This window comes from Procambarus clarkii, chromosome 74, assembly GCF_040958095.1.
Source record: "Procambarus clarkii isolate CNS0578487 chromosome 74, FALCON_Pclarkii_2.0, whole genome shotgun sequence".
Taxonomy (NCBI): Eukaryota; Metazoa; Arthropoda; class Malacostraca; order Decapoda; family Cambaridae; genus Procambarus; species Procambarus clarkii.
Genome location: NC_091223.1, coordinates 20,185,907 through 20,205,256, shown reverse-complemented (window position 1 = coordinate 20,205,256; position 19,350 = coordinate 20,185,907). Strand labels below are relative to the sequence as shown.

The 19,350-nt window shown below is 45.8% G+C and overlaps 1 protein-coding gene across 4 annotated transcripts in view; it reads right to left on the bottom strand.

Moving 5' to 3' along the window:
• LOC123767427 (mitogen-activated protein kinase kinase kinase 7) overlaps window positions 1–19,350 on the bottom strand; it is a 685,923-nt gene that overhangs the window by 559,544 nt on the left and 107,029 nt on the right. For all 4 annotated transcript variants that reach the window (XM_069313063.1, XM_069313064.1, XM_069313065.1 and 1 more), the window contains exon 7: window positions 1,268–1,398. In XM_069313063.1, coding sequence (XP_069169164.1) covers window positions 1,268–1,398 — 131 coding nt within the window. The remainder of the gene's footprint in view (window positions 1–1,267; window positions 1,399–19,350) is intronic.

Below are 19,350 nucleotides of genomic sequence, written 5' to 3'. Positions count from 1 at the left end.
GGGGACAGAACGAAATGGGGCTTCTGCCAAGTTACCTAGAACTCTAATCCAGCAAGCTGGAAAAGCCCCAGAACCCTGGCAAGCAGACAAGCAGACTAGCAGGGAGCCCACCCCAACCAGTCGTCGAGGCAGGCTGCCAGCGATGAAGATACCGGAACCTCGAAAACGCACCTGATCAGTGTAAGAGGAACCGAACTCAAACAAAAACCTGGAGTGAACAGAGGTGTAAACCGGGTCTAGCACGAGGTACGCACCAAGGGCATCCCAAACCTCCCCAAGGGAAAACCGAGAAGAAACGTCCAAAAAGACAAATCCTAGGAACCCAAGGGCACCCAGAAATGAACCTGAGGGGGAAAGGGGGAACCCGGCTTATCGCATTTGGTAAGACTCACAATGTGCAATGAGTATTAAAAATGTTTCGGGTTAAAAAAAAAACAAGCCCCACGTCTTAAACGGTTGTAATACTGACCAGATACCAAGCACCGCAGGCTAGGGAACTGGCAGATCGGGCAAGGTCGCTAGGCACAAAACCGGCACCAATAAAATAAAGAAAACAAAGCAAGGACCACAGTCTTGAAACAAAAGACCGAGGGAAAACAAAACAGAAGTACCTCAGTCTCATACCCAAGACAAGACTGCCCCAAGAACACACGACCGTGAGACATGACCATCACCCAAAATTCCTCAAGGGGAAAAAAAAGAGTAGAAAAGATGAATGAAACAATACGATTGGTACACTGATACTGGGACACAAGTAGAAGCCTTGTACCCAAAGGAGCCACAGACAACACAAAGAACATTTCCAGTGGCAGAATAGTAATGTCCTGATTTTTGCATTACTGAACTCTTTATTTCTTATATTATTTTACAATAATGAAAATATTTAGTTAGATGGTGTCAGAATATCTACTAAACATTAAAACAGACAATACAAGTAGTGGGAATTTTCCCTAAATATTTTTAAACTCATATAATTGTACATGTTTCTGATTTAAAATCAACATTACAAATTTCTACCTCTTTTTCTTTTATTGGCCTGTTCTCAAATTCTTCAAATTGCCTGATTTATAAGAGAATGTAAGAGGGGAAAACATAATTGAAAGCATTCATTTGAACTCAGTTCAACCTATGATGCCCTATCTAAGGCAATGAAAATGTTTTGTTAGGTTTGGAATGAACCACAACATTTAAGGAAGAAAGAGGCCTTGTACTATGAGGCAAAATTTGGCAGCAACTTTGAACATCAACTGATAACAGCTAGTCACACCTGTTATTGAGTCATCTGATGGGGGATTATTTATAGGTTCATCAGCACCCTTCAGGAAACGTGTGATAACGGTTATTTTCTCCACCACCTCTTCCATACGTGGTCTTCGGGCTTGATTATGGTCCCAACATCTATCAATAAAATAAAAATAATTTTTTTTTTATATTTATTTATATATACAAGAGTTCTTACATTCTTGTAAAGCCACTAGCATGCATAGCATTTTGGGCAATCATAGAATCCTAAGCAAGATATTTGCTGTTGTGTCATCAGCATATTATACCTATTTACTTTTACAAAAGTGTTGTTTGCATATATAGTATGTACATAAACAAAATTCCAGTGTTGAATGTAATAAAATGTCTCTTTCTGGTTGGCCCCTCGGTGGCTCCCTGAAGCTAGTTACCTTGTTAACTATCATATACCAGGTCACAACAGACCATATACCAGGTCACAACAGACCATATACCAGGTCACAACAGACCATATACCAAATCACAACAGACCATATACCAGGTCACAACAGACCATATGCCAGGTCACAACAGACCATATGCCAGGTCACAACAGACTATATACCAGGTCACAACAGACCATATACCAGGTCACAACAGACCATATACCAGGTCACAACAGACCATATACCAGGTCACAACAGACCATATACCAGGTCACAACAGACCATATACCAGGTCACAACAGACCATATAACAGGTCATAACAGACCATATAACAGGTCACAACAGACCATATAACAGGTCACAACAGACTATATAACAAGTCACAACAGACCATATAACAGGTCACAACAGACTATATAACAAGTCACAACAGACCATATAACAGGTCACAGCAGACTATATAACAGGTCACAACATACCATATAACAAGTCACAATAGACCATATACCAGGTCACAACAGACCATATATCAGGTCACAACAGACCATATACGAAGTCACAATAGACCATATACGAAGTCACAACAGACCATATACCAGGTCACAATAGACCATATACGAAGTCACAACAGACCATATACCAGGTCACAACAGACCATATACCAGATCACAACAGACCATATACCAGGTCACAATAGACCATATACCAGGTCACAACAGACCATATACGAAGTCACAATAGACCATATACCAGATGCAGGCGATGAGTCACAATAACGTGGCTGAAGTATATTCTCAATCGACTTGAGAATGGTCCAGGACGGACCGAAACGTCGTCGTTCCTTCAATTTCTAGTGTGTGGTCTGGTCAACACCATATACCAGGTCACAACAGACCATATACAAGGTCTAAACAGAACATATACCAAGTCACAACAGACCATATACAAGGTCTAAACAAACCATATACCAAGTCACAACAGACCATATACCAAGTCACAACAGACCATATACCAGGTCACAACAGACCATATATCAGGTCACAACAGACCATATACCAGGTCACAACAGACCATATACAAAGTTACAACAGACCAAATATGAAGTCACAACAGACCATATACCAGGTCACAACAGGCCATATACCAGGTCACAACTGCCCATATACCAGGTTACTAAAGACCATAAGGGGCACCCCTCGGTTTAAGAGTTAATTCGGTTCCAGGAGACAGCTCGTATTCTGAAAACTCGTAAACCGAAGCTAATTTTCCCATAAGAAATAATGAGAAATGAATTAATCCGTTCCTGACTTCCCAAAAACCTCACTTCAAACTAAATTTTATACCTAATTCATCTAAATCTACACTACAAAAGTATGTTCAAGTTATTACTTACCCTTGCTGATGACTGCTGTTGGCATATGGAAGATGGTGAGGAGAGGTGTTACTGTTTGGAAGGTGAGTCCCCTTCCATTATAACATCAGGCAGTGAGGACTTCACTGGTAATTACCTAAGTGTAATTTCCTAAGTGTAGTTACAGGATGAGAGCTACGCTTGTGGTGTCCCATCTTCCCAGCACTCTTTGTTATATAACGCTTTGAAACTGACAGTCTTGGCCTCTACCACCTTCTCACCTAACTTGTTCCAACCGTCTACCACTCTGTTTGCGAAAGTGAATTTTCTTATATTTCTTCGGCATCTGTGTTTAGCTAGTTTATATCTATGACCTCTTGTTCTTAAAGTTCCAGGTCTCAGGAAATTTTCCCTATCGATTTTATCAATTCCTGTTACTATTTTGTATGTAGTGATCATATCACCTCTTTTTCTTCTGTCTTCCAGTTTTGGCATATTTAATGCCTCTAACCTCTCTTCGTAGCTTTTGCCCTTCAGTTCTGGGAGCCACTTCGTAGCATGTCTTTGCACCTTTTCCAGTTTGTTGATGTGCTTCTTAAGATATGGGCACCACACAACCGCTGCATATTCTAGCTTTGGCCTAACAAAAGTCGTGAACAATTTCTTTAGTATATCGCCATCCATGTATTTAAAAGCAATTCTGAAGTTAGAAAGTGTAGCATAGGCTCCTCGCACAATATTCTTTATGTGATCCTTAATTTATAGTTTTCTATCTAGAACCACCCCTAGATCTCTTTCTTTATCAGAATTCTTTAAAGATTTCTCACATAATATATAGGTTGTGTGGGGTCTATGTTCTCCTATTCCACATTCCATAACATGGCATTTATTAACATTAAATTCCATTTGCCAAGTGGTGCTCCATATACTTATTTTGTCCAGGTCATCATGAAGGGCATGACAATCATCTAAGTTTCTTATCCTTCCTATTATCTTAGCATCATCAGCAAACATGTTCATATAATTCTGTATACCAACTGATAGATCATTTATGTAGACAATAAACATCACTGGTGCAAGAACTGAACCCTGTGGTACTCCATTTGTGACATTTCTCCAGTCTGATACATTGCCTCTGATCACTGCCCTCATTTTTCTATCAGTCAGAAAATTTTTCATCCATGTTAGAAGCGTACCTGTCACCCCTCCAATATTTTCCAGTTTCCAGAACAACCTCTTATGTGGAACTCTGTCAAAAGCCTTTTTTTAGGTCCAGATAGATGCAGTCAACCCAACCATCTATTTCCTGTAATATCTCTGTTGCTCGATCATAGAAACTGAGTAAATTCGATACTGGTGTGCACTCTCTGGCACGTTTTGCCTGCATACCACTAGGACTTGCTTGTCTTTCTAAAAATATGTCTAAAGACACTTGTTCTTCCCTACATTTTAACACTTGTCTGTAGTAAGACATCACATTGCCATTTAAAAGGTCAATGCAACGGCCTGCTACAGCTTTATCTGGATGAGTTTTTTCAACAAAATTTTGCAGTTCTTCCCATACTTCACACATTTTCTTAATGAAGAAGGGACATCCTCTACTGCCTCTACTCACAACTATTTTCTAAGGTTGAACCTTACCACTGGCTTTCTTGGGACCTTTCTTGGCGAGATATATAATGACAACTTTTATGCTCAAATGGCAAAAAATCCGACAAAAACTGCAAATCCTTACGAAGAATTCAGGCGGAATAGTCACTGGGCGCGAGGCACTGGTAAACTGAGGCGCGATCGCCGTGCCACACACGCGCTAGACGGCCTGTATGCGCATCAACACCCTCATCTTCCGAGGCAACGCTCGAATTCCGATGTAAATCCTGCTCGTATTCAGAAAAACTCATATTCAGGGACACTCGTATTCTGAGGTACTACTGTACGTCACAAAACCAGCGTTGAATGTAATGAAACGCCATTTTCTGGGTAAGGCCCAGAGGCTCCCCAGAGCTATACCAGGCTGATGTGTATATATTTGACTGTAGCAACAGTCAATCGAAGGAGTTTTATGCCTACCGGGGACCACAAGCCAGAACCTGGTCCCCTCTGAGAGGCATGAGGAGCAATGGCCTATAGACACCCCATGTAGTTGAAAACAGTCTATATCTGCCATCTATCAGGTCAGGCACCCAGAAAGGTAGGAATCTCAAAACAAACAACAGCTGGTTAAAATTGCAAACCCAAAGCCAAACGAGCAAGCAGAACTCCCCAATCAGAAAACAAGCAAACAAACATGAAGTCACCACATCACCTGTGCCACTGTCTGTGCAGATTCCCCCTCCCTGGGAGGGGGAAGGGGGAGCCCCAGACCTCCTGTGCCGGCTACCCAACTCCAGTTCAGAGGCTGGATATCAAAAACGTGAAAAACCACTGACCGGAGGGGGAGAGAGGGATGCCAGGAAGCCTCTGGGTCTCACCCAGAAAATAGAGTTTCAGTACATTCAACGCTGGTTTTCTGTAGAGCCCCCCTTCGGCTCCCCGGAGCTTCCTAACCAAAGATAAAGTAAAAGAGGGACTTATCCAGGAGGCGGCCGCCACTCACCCCACAACTGGCTGCAACCTGCGATCCAAGGCTACACATGCCTGAGAAGGGTCAGGAACATTAACGAGGTATCGCACAACCAGGACCCTGTTTGACTTCCATAAGCCCTGTGCCCGGAATGTTAGCCCTAAGACATATTACCAAAAACAGCAGCCAAAGCCGTGAACTTATGATCGTCGTGGGACATATTTCAGGCAAACTGAACTGAATAATCCTGCGGACGACCTGGAAGACCAGCAACCCTGGAAAGGGGAAGAAGGGAAACTGGGACAACCCAAAGTGCATCCCCTACCATGGAGGCCATGGCGCGCAAGTAACGGCAAAGAGCCACAACCGGACACAAAACATGATGCACCCCTGGCCAAACCAACCAAGCATCAACAACCCAAGAACCCCTCCGTAAAGTAGCAGTCTCATTCTTCGTCAGAGGAGGAGGAGACGGCTGCACATGAACAAAAAGTTGCAAAATAAAATAAAATAAAAAATGGACAAAACAGGACCAAAAGAGCAGAAACCCCTGCACTGGAGGAGAGCATGAAGCTCCCCAACCCGACCACCAGAGGCCAATGCAACAAGAAAGGAGCCTTAGAAAAACATTCCTGAACTGAAGGGGCCACCACAAACTGAGGAGAAGAGAGAAAAAGAGAGCACCCGGTCCAATGACCAGGATGGCTTGGGCGCAACATGAGCAGGCAAGAGGTGAAGCAATGCCCAGGAGAACTTGCGGAACGGAGAAGAAGTGACGTCCACCCCAAACGCAAGCGGAAGCGGCTCTGCCAACGTTGCACAATACAAGGCAACAGTATTTGACATAATATGGTGGTCCTGAAACAACCAAAAGAGAAGGACAAAACAACCCGATCAGAAATCGAAGGCAACTTATGAAGAGACAAAAAACCAGCGTTGAATGTAATGAAACGCCATTTTCTGGGTGAGCCCCGGAGGCGCAGCCCTCCCCGCCCCGAGAGGGGGAGGGGGGGAGACCCAGACCTACCGCGCCGGCTGCCAAGCTTCAGTTCAGAAGCTAAGCTTCAACCAACGCGAAAAAACTGCCGACCAGTGGGAGGGAGGGTTGCCAGGGAGCCTCCGGGGCTCACCCAGAAAAGGCCGTTTCATTACATTCAACGCTGGTTTTCTGTGGGGAGCCCCTACGGCTCCCTGGAGCTTCATACCCAAAGAGAAGGAAAAGAAAGGGCTAACCCGGGAGGCGTCCGCCACAAACTCCGCAACGCGAAGCTGAGACAACAGGATGCAACCTGCAACCCAAGGCAACAAGAATGCACAGGAGCAGATGCGCATAACGATTGGGCGGCCAAGAACCTGTGCGACCCTCAATTCCCTGCGCCCGAAATGAGCCCTAGATGTCACCAACACAGCAGCAAAAGCTGCAAACGTCTGAACAGCACGGGCGCAAAGACAGACCGCAGGCTGGAAGACTGAAAAACTCTACGGAAGACCTGGGAAACCGGAACCCTGAAACAGGGAACGAGGGGAACTGGATCAAACCAAAGCGCATCCCCAAACACAGTACGCAGGTAACGGCAAAAAGCGCAACTGGACAACACAGGACGCACCCCCGGCCAAACCAATCAAGCATCAATAACCCAAGAACCCCTCCGGAAACCATCCGTCTCGACTATCGCCAGGACGGAGAAAGGCTGCACACGTACAAATCTACCACCATTACCAAAGAGCAGAAACCTGAACCGAAGGGGCTACTACAAACTGAGGAGAAGATAAGAAGGCACCCTGATCAAGGACCAGGATGGCGCAGGCGACACATGAGCAGGCCGGAGGTGAAACAAAACACGAGAAAGTGTACGAAACGGGGCAGATGTGATGTCCACCCCGAACACAAGCCGGAGCGGCTCCGCCAGCACCGCAAAAAACGAGGCAACAGTAAGAAACATCAAATAACTGTAGTCCTGAAAACCCAAGAAAGGTCAAGACAAACCAATGCGAAAGAGAAGACAACGTACAAAGAGCAAGAAAAAGTGCATAGAAACACCAGGAACTGTCGCCAAGACGAAGCTCGCAGGTGGGAAACCATCAACAAGGCCACCTGAACACCACAGAGATGGTGATACCCACGTGAAAATACCATACCCGAAGAGCCGAGGAGAAGGCCGAACCAGTCACGTACAGGACCGATCCCACCTGCCGAAAGAGGCGGAGCTGCGGGAAAAGGCCCCGGTTTCGGACACCTATCAAGCAGCGTCTGAAAAGAAACTGGGCCGGCCACCAAGGAACCATAAGGACTGCTCTCGTGGGAACGGGCTGCAACTGAGCCAGAACCCGAAGCAACAGCTGGACCGGGAGAAGAGGAACAGGTACCCCCACCTCGACCAGTCCTGCCGAAAAGCATCCAACGTGAACGCCTCGCAGGTGGGTAAGGGCACCACATAAAATGGGCGACGCCTAGACCACGTTGACTCGAAGACGTCCATGGCCAGGAGTCCATACGTTTGGCAGAGCCAACGAAACGAGTTGGCGACGACTGGCCAATCCGCGAACAGAGGAATGAACCGAGACAGCTGTCCACCAGGACGCAGGACACACCCCGGACATGAATCTCACGGTTAGCCAAACCCGAAGAATCCAGCAAACGAGCAACTAAGGAACCAACCCCAAAGGTCAACACCTAAGAGAAACTCTGTGGTTCCAGCAAGAACCGCCAGAGAACAGTCCGAATGGAGCTGAATGGTAGAGCACCGAGTGACCCAAACCCTCCAAAGCGCAAACCAGACAGCCACGAACTCCCGAACCATGCTCTGAGCTCGACGGACTGACAGACTCCACCATCCCCGGCCGACCTGGTGAGCACTGGTCACAAAGCCCCAGCCAAGAGATGACCCGCCAGTAAACACATCGAGTGAAGGCTCGGGGAGGTGCCAAGGCATGGAACCCCGAAAACCCCAAAGAGGAAGCTGGTGACGCAGCACCAACACAAGATCCCCGGAGGTTACCTTGAGGTGGTTACCTTGAGGTGCTTCCGGGGCTTAGCGTCCCCGCGGCCCGGTCGTCGACCAAGCCTCCTGGTTGCCGGACTGATCAACCAGGCTGTTGGACGCGGCTGCTCGCAGCCTGACGTATGAGTCACAGCCTGGTTGATCAGGTATCCTTTGGAAGTGCTTATCCAAACGAATAAGGAGGAACGAACCCAATGATTGCAAGAGGCGGAAGGGGAGTCTCCGAAGGAACCAACAGACGCCGAAGCCAAACCCGACCCCGCGGGCAGACCAGCACTTCGAAGTTCAGACTCCCGCACACCAGCTCGAGCAACCCGGGACCCTCTCACAAACAGCCGAAGGCGGGACCGCAGCCGCAGTAACACTTCAGGAAGGAAAGACAAGAAGTGGCCCAATAGCCCTAAACAAGGCCCAGGTCCGAACCCGGGACGGAAACAGATGGAATGGCCTCCAGATCACCAAGAAACCAAATCCAGCGATCTGGAAAGAACCACACCCCTGGCAAGCAGACAAGCGGACCGACTGGGAGCCCACACCAGCCAGTCGTCGAGGTAGGCCAGGCACCGAATCTCAAGCAGACTCAGACAGGGCACCAAGATCCGGTAAAGATGCAAAAATACACCAAGTGCCAAGAATTGACCAGGAGGTCCAGGGTCATCATCCAGGCACCCTGCCCCAACAGAAGCCGGACAGGAGACAACAGTCCTCCTCCGAGGGCATAGAAACCAGGGCGCAGACTGAAGTAGTCCAGAAGAACCGCAGATTCGAAAAGGCCCATGTCTGCAAAGAACAGACGGGAACCCCAGAAGGATGGGGCGGATCAACCACGCCCAACGCACCTACCAAGATGACATGACGAAGCGCAGGGGAAGAAGCCCACCCCGCCATCTCTGAGCCCCCCAAAGGGGGAAAAGCCGTCCACTGCCGCCACCAGAGGCCGGAAGACAACCAAAAGCGCCCACCAACAGCGTGACCATACGAGAGTCAACAGAGCAAGCTGCTTCCCCAGTGCCCCGTCAACAGAGAAGGGAACAGAGCCCCTTCCGAAAGAAAAAGTACACACATATATACATATCATGTACATACACATACACACAAGGTATGTTACACACACGTGCGTATGCACATACACATGTGCACACACACACACACAGTGTACACATGTACATTTGTACACACACACATACACTTGAAAAGAAAATTACAAGCCGCCGACCAGTGGGCAGAGCACATGCCAGCCAGGCAAAGAAGGCACAACACTGCATCAAAAGGCCCACCTCGACAGCAAAACCTCAAAGTCCCTGCACGACCACAACACGTGCCAAGATCCAAAAAGATCAGTCTGCAAGCCAGGAAGACCCCGGAACTCCAGAAGGCAGAAACCGGGTCACACACGAGGAAACAAAGCCCCCTGAACCCCCCTGAACCTCCGTCCCCCAACCCGAACAGGGCAGCCCTCGAAAACCGCCCGAGTCTCAGCCCCAACTAAACCCCGCCCCGACCCCAAAACCCGCAGACGGTCCGGAGTCGGGAACAGAGAGGGAAAGGGGTGAACAGCACCTAACCAAAACGGGGTGGCCTCGGGGCATCCAAGTGGGAAACCAACCTAGCAAGTTGCAGCAACCTAACCTAGCTTGCAACACGGATGCCGCCTGTACTCTGAACAGTAATAACATCAGGAGAGTACTGGAGAACAAGCAGAGAAAATCTCTCGCAAGACTCCGGGTCAAGGTGTCAGTGACCCAACAGGCAGCATGACGGAGGTAAAAGTGGCGACTGTCACCTGGAGACAAGGGCACAGCAACCAACAATCCCGTACAAGACAGGTTGGAACCAGGAAGACACATTCAATGGTCCACCGAGCCCAGACAGGGGTTTCCAGGGCCAGTAGGCTGACTGCTACGGGAAGCCTGGGCAAGGTGTTGCTAAACCGGTTAAGAAACCCAAAAATAACAAGAGGGTAGAGGATAGCACGGAAAACCCCTGCGACCTGTACAATCATGGGGGCCTAGCAGAGGGCTGCCATACACTACCAGTGGAACTATAGCCACACTGGGCAGACCCCCACCAGGCAATTAAGAAAAAAAACAAAAGAAAACCCCCACAAAAGTACACCTGGGTGATACCTGGGTGATGGGGTTCTGGGAGTTCTTCTACTCCCCAAGCCCGGCCCAAGGCCAGACTTCACTTGTGAGAGTTTGGTCCACCAGGCTGTTGCTTTGAGCGGTCCGCAGGCCCACATACCCACCACACCCCGGTTGGTCCGGTACTCCTTGAAGGAAACAATCTAGTTTCCTCTTGAAGATGTCCACGGTTGTTCCGGTAATATTTCTGATGCTCGCTGGTAGGACGTTGAACAACCGTGGACCTCTGATGTTCATACAGTGTTCTCTGATTGTGTCCATGGCACCTCTGCTCTTCACTGGTTCTATTCTGCATTTTCTTCCATGTCGTTCACTCCAGTACGTTGTTATTTTACTGTACAGATTTGGGACCTGTCCCTCCAGTATTTTCCATGTATATATTATTTGGTATCTCTCTCGTCTCCTTTCTATTGAGTACATTTGGAGAGCTTTGAGACGATCCCAATAATTTAGGTGCTTTATCTCGTCTATGCGTGCCATATATGTTCTTTGTATTCCCTCAATTTCAGCAATCTCTCCTGCTCTGAAGGGGGAAGTGAGTACTCAAGACGGGACAACACAAGTGCTTTGAAGAGTACAATAATTGTGATGGGATCTATGGACTTGAAGGTTCTCGTAATCCATCCTATTATTTTTCTGGCTGACGCAATACTTGCTTGGTTATGCTCCCTAAACGTTACGTCGTCGGACATCATTATTCCCAAATCTTTGACATGCTGTTTTCCTACTATGGGCAGATTCGATTGTGTTTTGTACCCTGTATTATGTTTAAGATCCTCATTTTTGCCATATCTGAGTACCTGGAATTTATCACCATTAAACATCATGTTATTTTCTGCTGCCCAATCGAAAACTTTGTTAATATATGTTTGTATTTATCAATGTCTTCAGCAAAGGTAATTTTCATGCTGATTTTTGTATCATCTGCAAAGGATGACACGAAGCTGTGACTTGTGTTTTTGTCTATATCTGATATGAGAATAAGGAACAGCAGTGGTGCAAGGACTGTACCGAGCTTTTAACTGCGCTCGGACTCGATTTTACTTGATTGACTGTTACTCTGTGTTCTGTTCGACAGGAAATTGAGTATCCAGCGTCCTAATTTACCAGTTATACCCATTGACCTCATTTTGTGTGCAATCACTCCATGGTCACATTTGTCGAATGCCTTTGCAAAATCTGTGTATACGACATCTGCATTATGTTTTTCCTCTAATGCCTCAGTGATTTTGTCATAGTGGTCAAGTAGCTGTGAGAGGCATAATCTTCCTGCTCTAAATCCATGTTGGCCTGGATTGTGGAGGTCATTGGTTTCCATGAATCTAGTGACTTGACTCCTGATCACTCTCTAAAATACTTTTATTATGTGGGACGTTAGTGCAACTGGTCTATAATTCTTTGCCAATGCTTTGCTACTACCCTTGTGTAGAGGGGCAATGTCTGCGGCTTTAAGCGCATCTGGTATCTCCCGTGTCCAAGCTCTTCCTCCACACTATACTGAGTGCCTGTGCTACTAGCGCTTTGCATTTCTTTATAAATATTGAATTCCATGAGTCTGGACCCGGGGCTGAGTGCATGGGTATATTGTCAATTTCTCTTTCAAAATCTGCTATGCTCGTGTTGATATCAGTTATATTTACAGGTGTTTGAGTATCATTCATAAAGAAATTGTCCGAATCTTCCACTTTCATGCTGAGTATCGGAGTGCTAAACATGTCCTCATACTGTTTTTTTAGGATTTCACTAATTTCTTTGTCATCCTCAGTGTATGAACCTTCACTAATACGAATAGGTCCAATACTGGCAGTGGTTTTCGCTTTTGATTTAGCATATGTGAAGAAATATTTTGGGTTTTTCTTTATTTCTTGAATTGCTTTCTGTTCTAGTTGCCTTTCTTCAGTCTGATAGAACTGCTTCAGTCTCTGTTCAATTTCTTCAATCTCCCTGTTTGAATTCTCCGTCTCCAGAGGCAACAGGAACCGGTTGCCGCTTAGGTGGCAGGCCGCGCAACACTTTGACGCCCTAACCAGCACACTACCAATCCCTACCCAGGGCCAAACAAGGGCCCCAAGCCCCAGCTGGCCCCAAGGGCGAGGCAAATGCCGAGCAGCAAGAACCTCTACGGGAATGGTTCCCGAACACCCCAGGGAAGATAACCCTGTTACGCAAGGGCAGTACTCACAGAGCGCTTAGGGAAGTCAGCCACTAAGCGCATGCAGCCCTGGCACTTATGAGGTACTCCTGGCCACCGCACAACACAACACACGGCAGTGAAAGCCACACAAGGCAAACACCGCCTAGGAAACCGAGGCCAGAGAAGCGTCTATCCCGGTTGACATTAGCTTACGAACTGAAGCTTGGCAGCCAGTGCGGTAGGTCCGGGGCTCCCCTCTCCCCCTCTCGGGGCGGGGAGGGCTGCACAGACAATCGGCGCGGCAGTAAAGTGTGATGTTTGCTTGTTTCCTTTGGATTGTAGGGAGTTTCTACCACTCTGTTCGGTTTTTTGTTTTAGTTTTTTACCATGTGGGGTTTGTTTTGTCATGCCTACCTTTCTGGGTGCCTGACCCCGGTTGATGGCAGATAAGGAAAACCCCAACCACAAGAGGGTTTTCCAGTGCCATTGCTCCCTGAAATCTCTCTGAAGGGGCCAGGTTCTGGCGCTGGTCCCTGGTATGTCTGAACTCCTTAGCTAATGTCCCGGTCTAATATAACATACATTAGCCCGATAAGCTCCAGGGAGCCGTAGGGGCTCCCCACAGAAAGTGCCAAAAGGACTGCCAGGAAACTATATACTGCTGCAGAGATGAAACTCGCAGGTATGATTCCATCAATGAAGCCACCTGATCACCATATAAGTGGTGATAAACTCGCGTCAAAAAGACCAAACACGAAGAGCAGAGGAGAAGATCGAACCAGCCATGTACCGAACAGGACTGATCTGCTGAAAGAGCAGCAGCTGTGAGTAGACCCTCGGGTTTGAACACCGAGCAAGTAGAGTCTGAAACCAAGGCTGGGCTGGCCACCAAGGGGCCAAGAGAACTACTCCCCCCTGGTAAGTCTCCAAGCGAGCCAGGACTGTAGCAACAACCGAACCGGGGAAAGAGGTACAGGTAACCCCACCTCGACCATTCCATCAGAAAGGCATCGACCCCAATGGCCTTGCAGTCAGGAAAGGGCACTACATATACCGGAAAATGCCACGACAATGTCAACGCGAAGAGGTCCACCTAAAGGTGCCTGAACGTCTAGCAGAGCGAAAGAAACAAGTTGTCATCGACCGGCCATTCCATGGACAGGGAAATGATATGGGACAGGCCGTCTGTCAGGACGTTGGACACCACTCATTTCCCTGTCTATTCCAAGGACAGAGAAATGTTGTGGGACAGGCCGTCCGTCAAGGCGTTGGACACCCCTTGAATATGAACCACCAGGAAAGCCAAACCCAGAGAACTCAGCAGATGAGTCACCCGAAGCGACCAGCCCCAAAAGAGCCAAGGTCCGCAACTTGGGGTCACCCAACAGGTCAGGCATGTGTGTAGCCCCTTGCACTGAATGTAATGAAATGCCTCTTTGTTGTTGGGTCTCAGTGGCTCCCTGAAGCTAGCTTACTCAGACAGCTTCACACAGCGACAATATAAGTGCAGCTCTCATTCTATAACTATACTATTACACATGAGTTGCACACATCAGCCTCAGGAGACCTTAACACTTGTGTTGCTAAGGGCAATATGGCCTTTGTCACCCACAGGTGCATAACAAACAAAAAAAATACAACAAAATATTTTTTCTTGTTAACCTGTTAATTTGTGTTCCCTGATCACGGGAAAAATAATAAAAAAATCTTAAGTGGCATATTTTGACCGCAATAGGTCAAGGAAGTCTGGGAAAAAAGAGGAGCTGACTGCTGACTCAGCAAGCGTTGGGGAAGTTCTGCTTTGCCGAAGCTGTCAGGCAGGGGTTGTCACAAAGATATAATTACCTAATAATTTCAATGCCTCTGATTGATTTCACATCTTCGTTTTTTGGCTGTAATATCATTCAATAGTGTGTAGTGTGATATATTTATATAATAATACGTGTGAATCATCGCTGTACTCAAAATTATTGTGTGCATATTATTGATTCAATTATTATATTCATAAAACAGTGAAAAAATACTTTGTCAGTTATTACACGATATACACAGGTTGTATATAAGTATCTGCATGTTTTGTTCACCATAACGAACCACTAAGTTGATAATGCGAGTCAAAAAGCAACTATGAGTGGCAACATCTGCCAACCAGCCACTTCCTCCCTTAAAAACTCCTCACTCACCCAATTCTTTCTCCCACCATGCTGTTTTTGCTTTTTTTCGCTATATACAGACGTTATATATAAGTATCTACATGATTTGCTCACCATAACTGTTCATCTAAGCTGGTATAGTTCACAAAGAGCATAGTGGCCACCCTTACACAGCATGACAAGTCAGGAAGATGATGCCACCTCCCTCACCAAAATGGCTTCTCCCAACACTCCTTTTGCTGGTATTACACTATATATACACGTTATATATAAGTATCTACATTTGTGATCACCATAGCGAACCACTAATCTTGTATGGTGACGGCAGACAGTAACAGGTGGCCACACACAACTCATGCTCCCTCCTTCCCTCCCACCCTCAAGTTCAAGGCCAGATGCACTAACATTCCTCCTTCAAGTATACTGTTTGTGGTATTATTACCCTATATACACACATTATATATAAGTATCTACATCTGTGTTCACCATAATGAACCACTAAGTTGATATGCTGAGTCAAACAGCAGCAAGGAGTGACCACCACATGTGAATAAATGCCATGTTATGGAATGTGGAATTGGAGAACATAGACCCCACACAACCTATAAATTATGTGAAAAATCTTTAAAGAATTCTAACAAAGAAAGGGATCTAGGGGTGGTTCTAGATAGAAAACTGTCACCTGAGGACCAAATTAGGAGCATTGTGCGAGTAGCCTATGCCACACTTTCTAACCTCAGAATTGCTTTTAAATACATGGATGGAGAAATACTAAAAAAATTGTTCACGACTTTTATTAGACCAAAGCTGGAATATGCAGCGGTTGTATGGTGCCCATATCTTAAGAAGCACATCAACAAACTGGAAAAGGTGCAACGACATGCCACTAAGTGGCTCCCAGAACAGAAGGACAAGAGCTACAAGGAGAGGTTAGAGGCATTAAATATGCAAAAACAAGAAGATAGAAGAAAAAGAGGCGATATGATCACTACGTTCAAAACAGTAACAGGAATCGATAAAATTTATAGGGAAGAATTCCTGAGACCCGGAACTTCAAAAACAAGAGGTCATAGATTTAACCCTTATCCCTTATCATGCTAGGGGTATAATATCATTTGTTCCCCACAGGCGCATGTAATTTAAAAAAAAAAAAAAAAATATTTTTTCTTCCTAACCTGTTAATTTGTGTTCACTGATCACGGGAAAAATAATAAAAAAATCGTAAGTGGCATATATTGCCCGCTATAGGGCGGGGAATTCTGGCAAAAAACAGGCTCTGACTCAGCGTGTGTCCCAGGCGGTCTGTTGATCACCAGCTGTCAGGCCGGAGTTGCCACAAAGAGATAATTACCTAATTTTTTCAATGTCTCTGATTGATTTTACGTAGTTTTTTTGCTGTATTATTATTCAATAGTGTGTAGTTTGATATATTTATATAATAAAATGAGTGAATCATCACTGTACTCAAAAATATAGTGTGCATATTGTTGATTCAATTATGTTCATCAAACAGTGAACAAATACTTTGTCGGTTATTACACTATATACACAGGTTATATATAAGTATCTGCATGTTTTGTTCACCATAACGAACCACTAAGTAGCTATTATGAGTCAAAAAGTAACGAGGAGTGACCGCCGTGTACCAGCCAGCCACTCACGCCCTCCCTCAAGTCATCTGACTCACCCACATTCTCCTCCCACAATACTGTTTTTACTTTTATTCACTGTATACAGACGTTATATATGATTATCTACATTCGTGTTCACCATAACGAACCACTAAGTTGGCATGCTGAGTGGCAGTGCCAGTGGCAGCCCGCCACTGGTTGCTACTTCCTCCCTCCCTCAAGTCACCTGACTCACCCACATTCTCCTCCCACAATACTGTTTTTGCTTTTATTCACTATATACAGACGCTATATATAAGTATCTACATTCGTGTTCACCATAACGAGCCACTAAGTTGGTATGCTGAGTGGCAGTGGCAGCCCACCACTGGCTGCCACTCCCTCCCTCCCTCCCTCACCTGACTTGCCACCATTCTCCACCCACCATACTGTTTTTGCTTTTATATACAGACGTTATATATAAGTATTTACATTTTTTTTCACCATAACTGTACATCTAAGCTTGTATGGTGAGTAAAGGCACAAAGACATAGGACCTCACACAGTCAGCTGATGGCTGCCGCCCTCAAGGCCAGACGCACTAATATTTCTCCTCCAACAATACTGTTTGTGGTGTTATTATGCTATATACACACATTATATATAAATATCTACCTGTTTTATTCACCATACTTGTACAAGTAAACTGGTATGGTGCCCAAACACCATCGTGGTAACCAGTAAACAACACCGTCGTCTGCACGGTGGCGTCGTGCAGACGACGCCACCGCCCTCACCAAAATGGCGGCTCCCAACCTTCTCCTCTTGCTGTTTATACCCTCTATACACACGTTATATATAAGTATCTACATTTGTGTTCACCATAGCGAACCACTAAGCTGGTATGGTGAGTGCAGTCAATAAAAGGTGGCCACACACAGTCAGAAGACATTGCCACCACCCTCCCTCCCACAGCATTACTCCTCTCTCCATGGCCCACAGCACTAAATATCACCACAATCCTGCTATTATCAGAACCCTGGTCAGTTTTATCACAGTAAGGGGTCTTCTGTAATAATATCATCGCTACATAATAACATGAACAAGTATATTATGGCATTTTTAGGCGATACTGTGGTCACAAGCTGAACAGCAGTGCTGTTAGCTCATGCTGCGTGCATCAGGCTTGGTTTCTCACTCAATACTGAGGCCCCCTAACACCCGGGAGTTTGACCCACGATTTTAAAAAAAAATGGCGTCTGTTTACAAGAGCCCTGATGAAGGTGTGGTTAACCCCGTGTATCTGCGGGCCGTTTAAATCTTGCGTAGTACTCCAACACGTCATATGACGTGATGCGCAGTTGACTGGAACAACTTCTAACACGTCATATGACGTGATGCGCACTTTAAGGGTTAAATGGCGCATAGCTATATACCATTTAACACCCACAGGCGCATTAAAAAAAAAAAAAAAATATTTTTTCTTCCTAACCTGTTAATTTGTGTTCACTGACCACGGGAAAAATAATAAAAAAATCGTAAGTGGTATATATTGCCCGCTATAGGGTGGGGAAGTCTGGCAAAAAACAGGCGCTGACTTAGCGTGCGTCCCAGGCGGTCTGTTGATCGCCAGCTGTCAGGCCGGAGTTGCCACAAAGAGATAATTACCTAATTATTTCAATGTCTCTGATTGATTTTTCACATTTTTTTTGCTGCAATATTATTCAATAGTGTGTAGTTTGATATATTTATATAATAAAATGAGTGAATCATTGCTGTACTCAAAAGTATGGTGTGCATATTGTTGATTCAATTATGTTCATCAAACAGTGAACAAATACTTTGTCGGTTATTACACTATATACACAGGTTATATATAAGTATCTGCATGTTTTGTTCACCATAACGAACCACTAAGTTGCTATTATGAGTCAAAAAGTAACGAGGAGTGACCGCCGTGTACCAGCCAGCCACTCGCGCCCACCCCTCAAGTCACCTGACTCACCCAAATTCTCCTCCCACAATACTGTTTTTGCTTTAATTCACTATATACAGACGCTATATATAAGTATCTACATTCGTGTTCACCATATCGAACCACTAAGTTGGTATGCTGAGTGGCAGTGGCAGGCAGTGGCAGCCCGCCACTGGCTGCCACTCCCTCCCTCCCTCACCTCACCGGACTTGCCACCATTCTCCACCCACCATACTGTTTTTGCTTTTATATACAAACGTTATATATAAGTATTTACATGTTTTGTTCACCATAACTGTACATCTAAGCTTGTATGGTGAGTAAAGGCACAAAGACTTAGGACCTCACACAGTCAGCTGATGGCTGCCGCCCTCAAGGTCAGACGCACTAATATTTTTCCTCCAACAATACTGTTTGTGGTGTTATTACGCTATATACACACATTATATATAAATATCTACCTGTTTTATTCACCATACTTGTACAAGTAAACTGGTATGGTGCCCAAAGACCATCGTGGTCATCAGTAAACAACATGGTAAGTCCTGCAGACAACGCTCCTCCCTCACCAAAATGGCGGCTCCCAACCTACTCCTCTTGCTGTTTATACCCTCTATACACACGTTATATATAAGTACCTACATTTGTATTCACCATAGCAAACCACTAAGCTGATATGGTGAGTGCAGTCAATAAAAGATGGCCACACACAGTCAGAAGACAACGCCACCACCCTCCCTCCCACAGCAT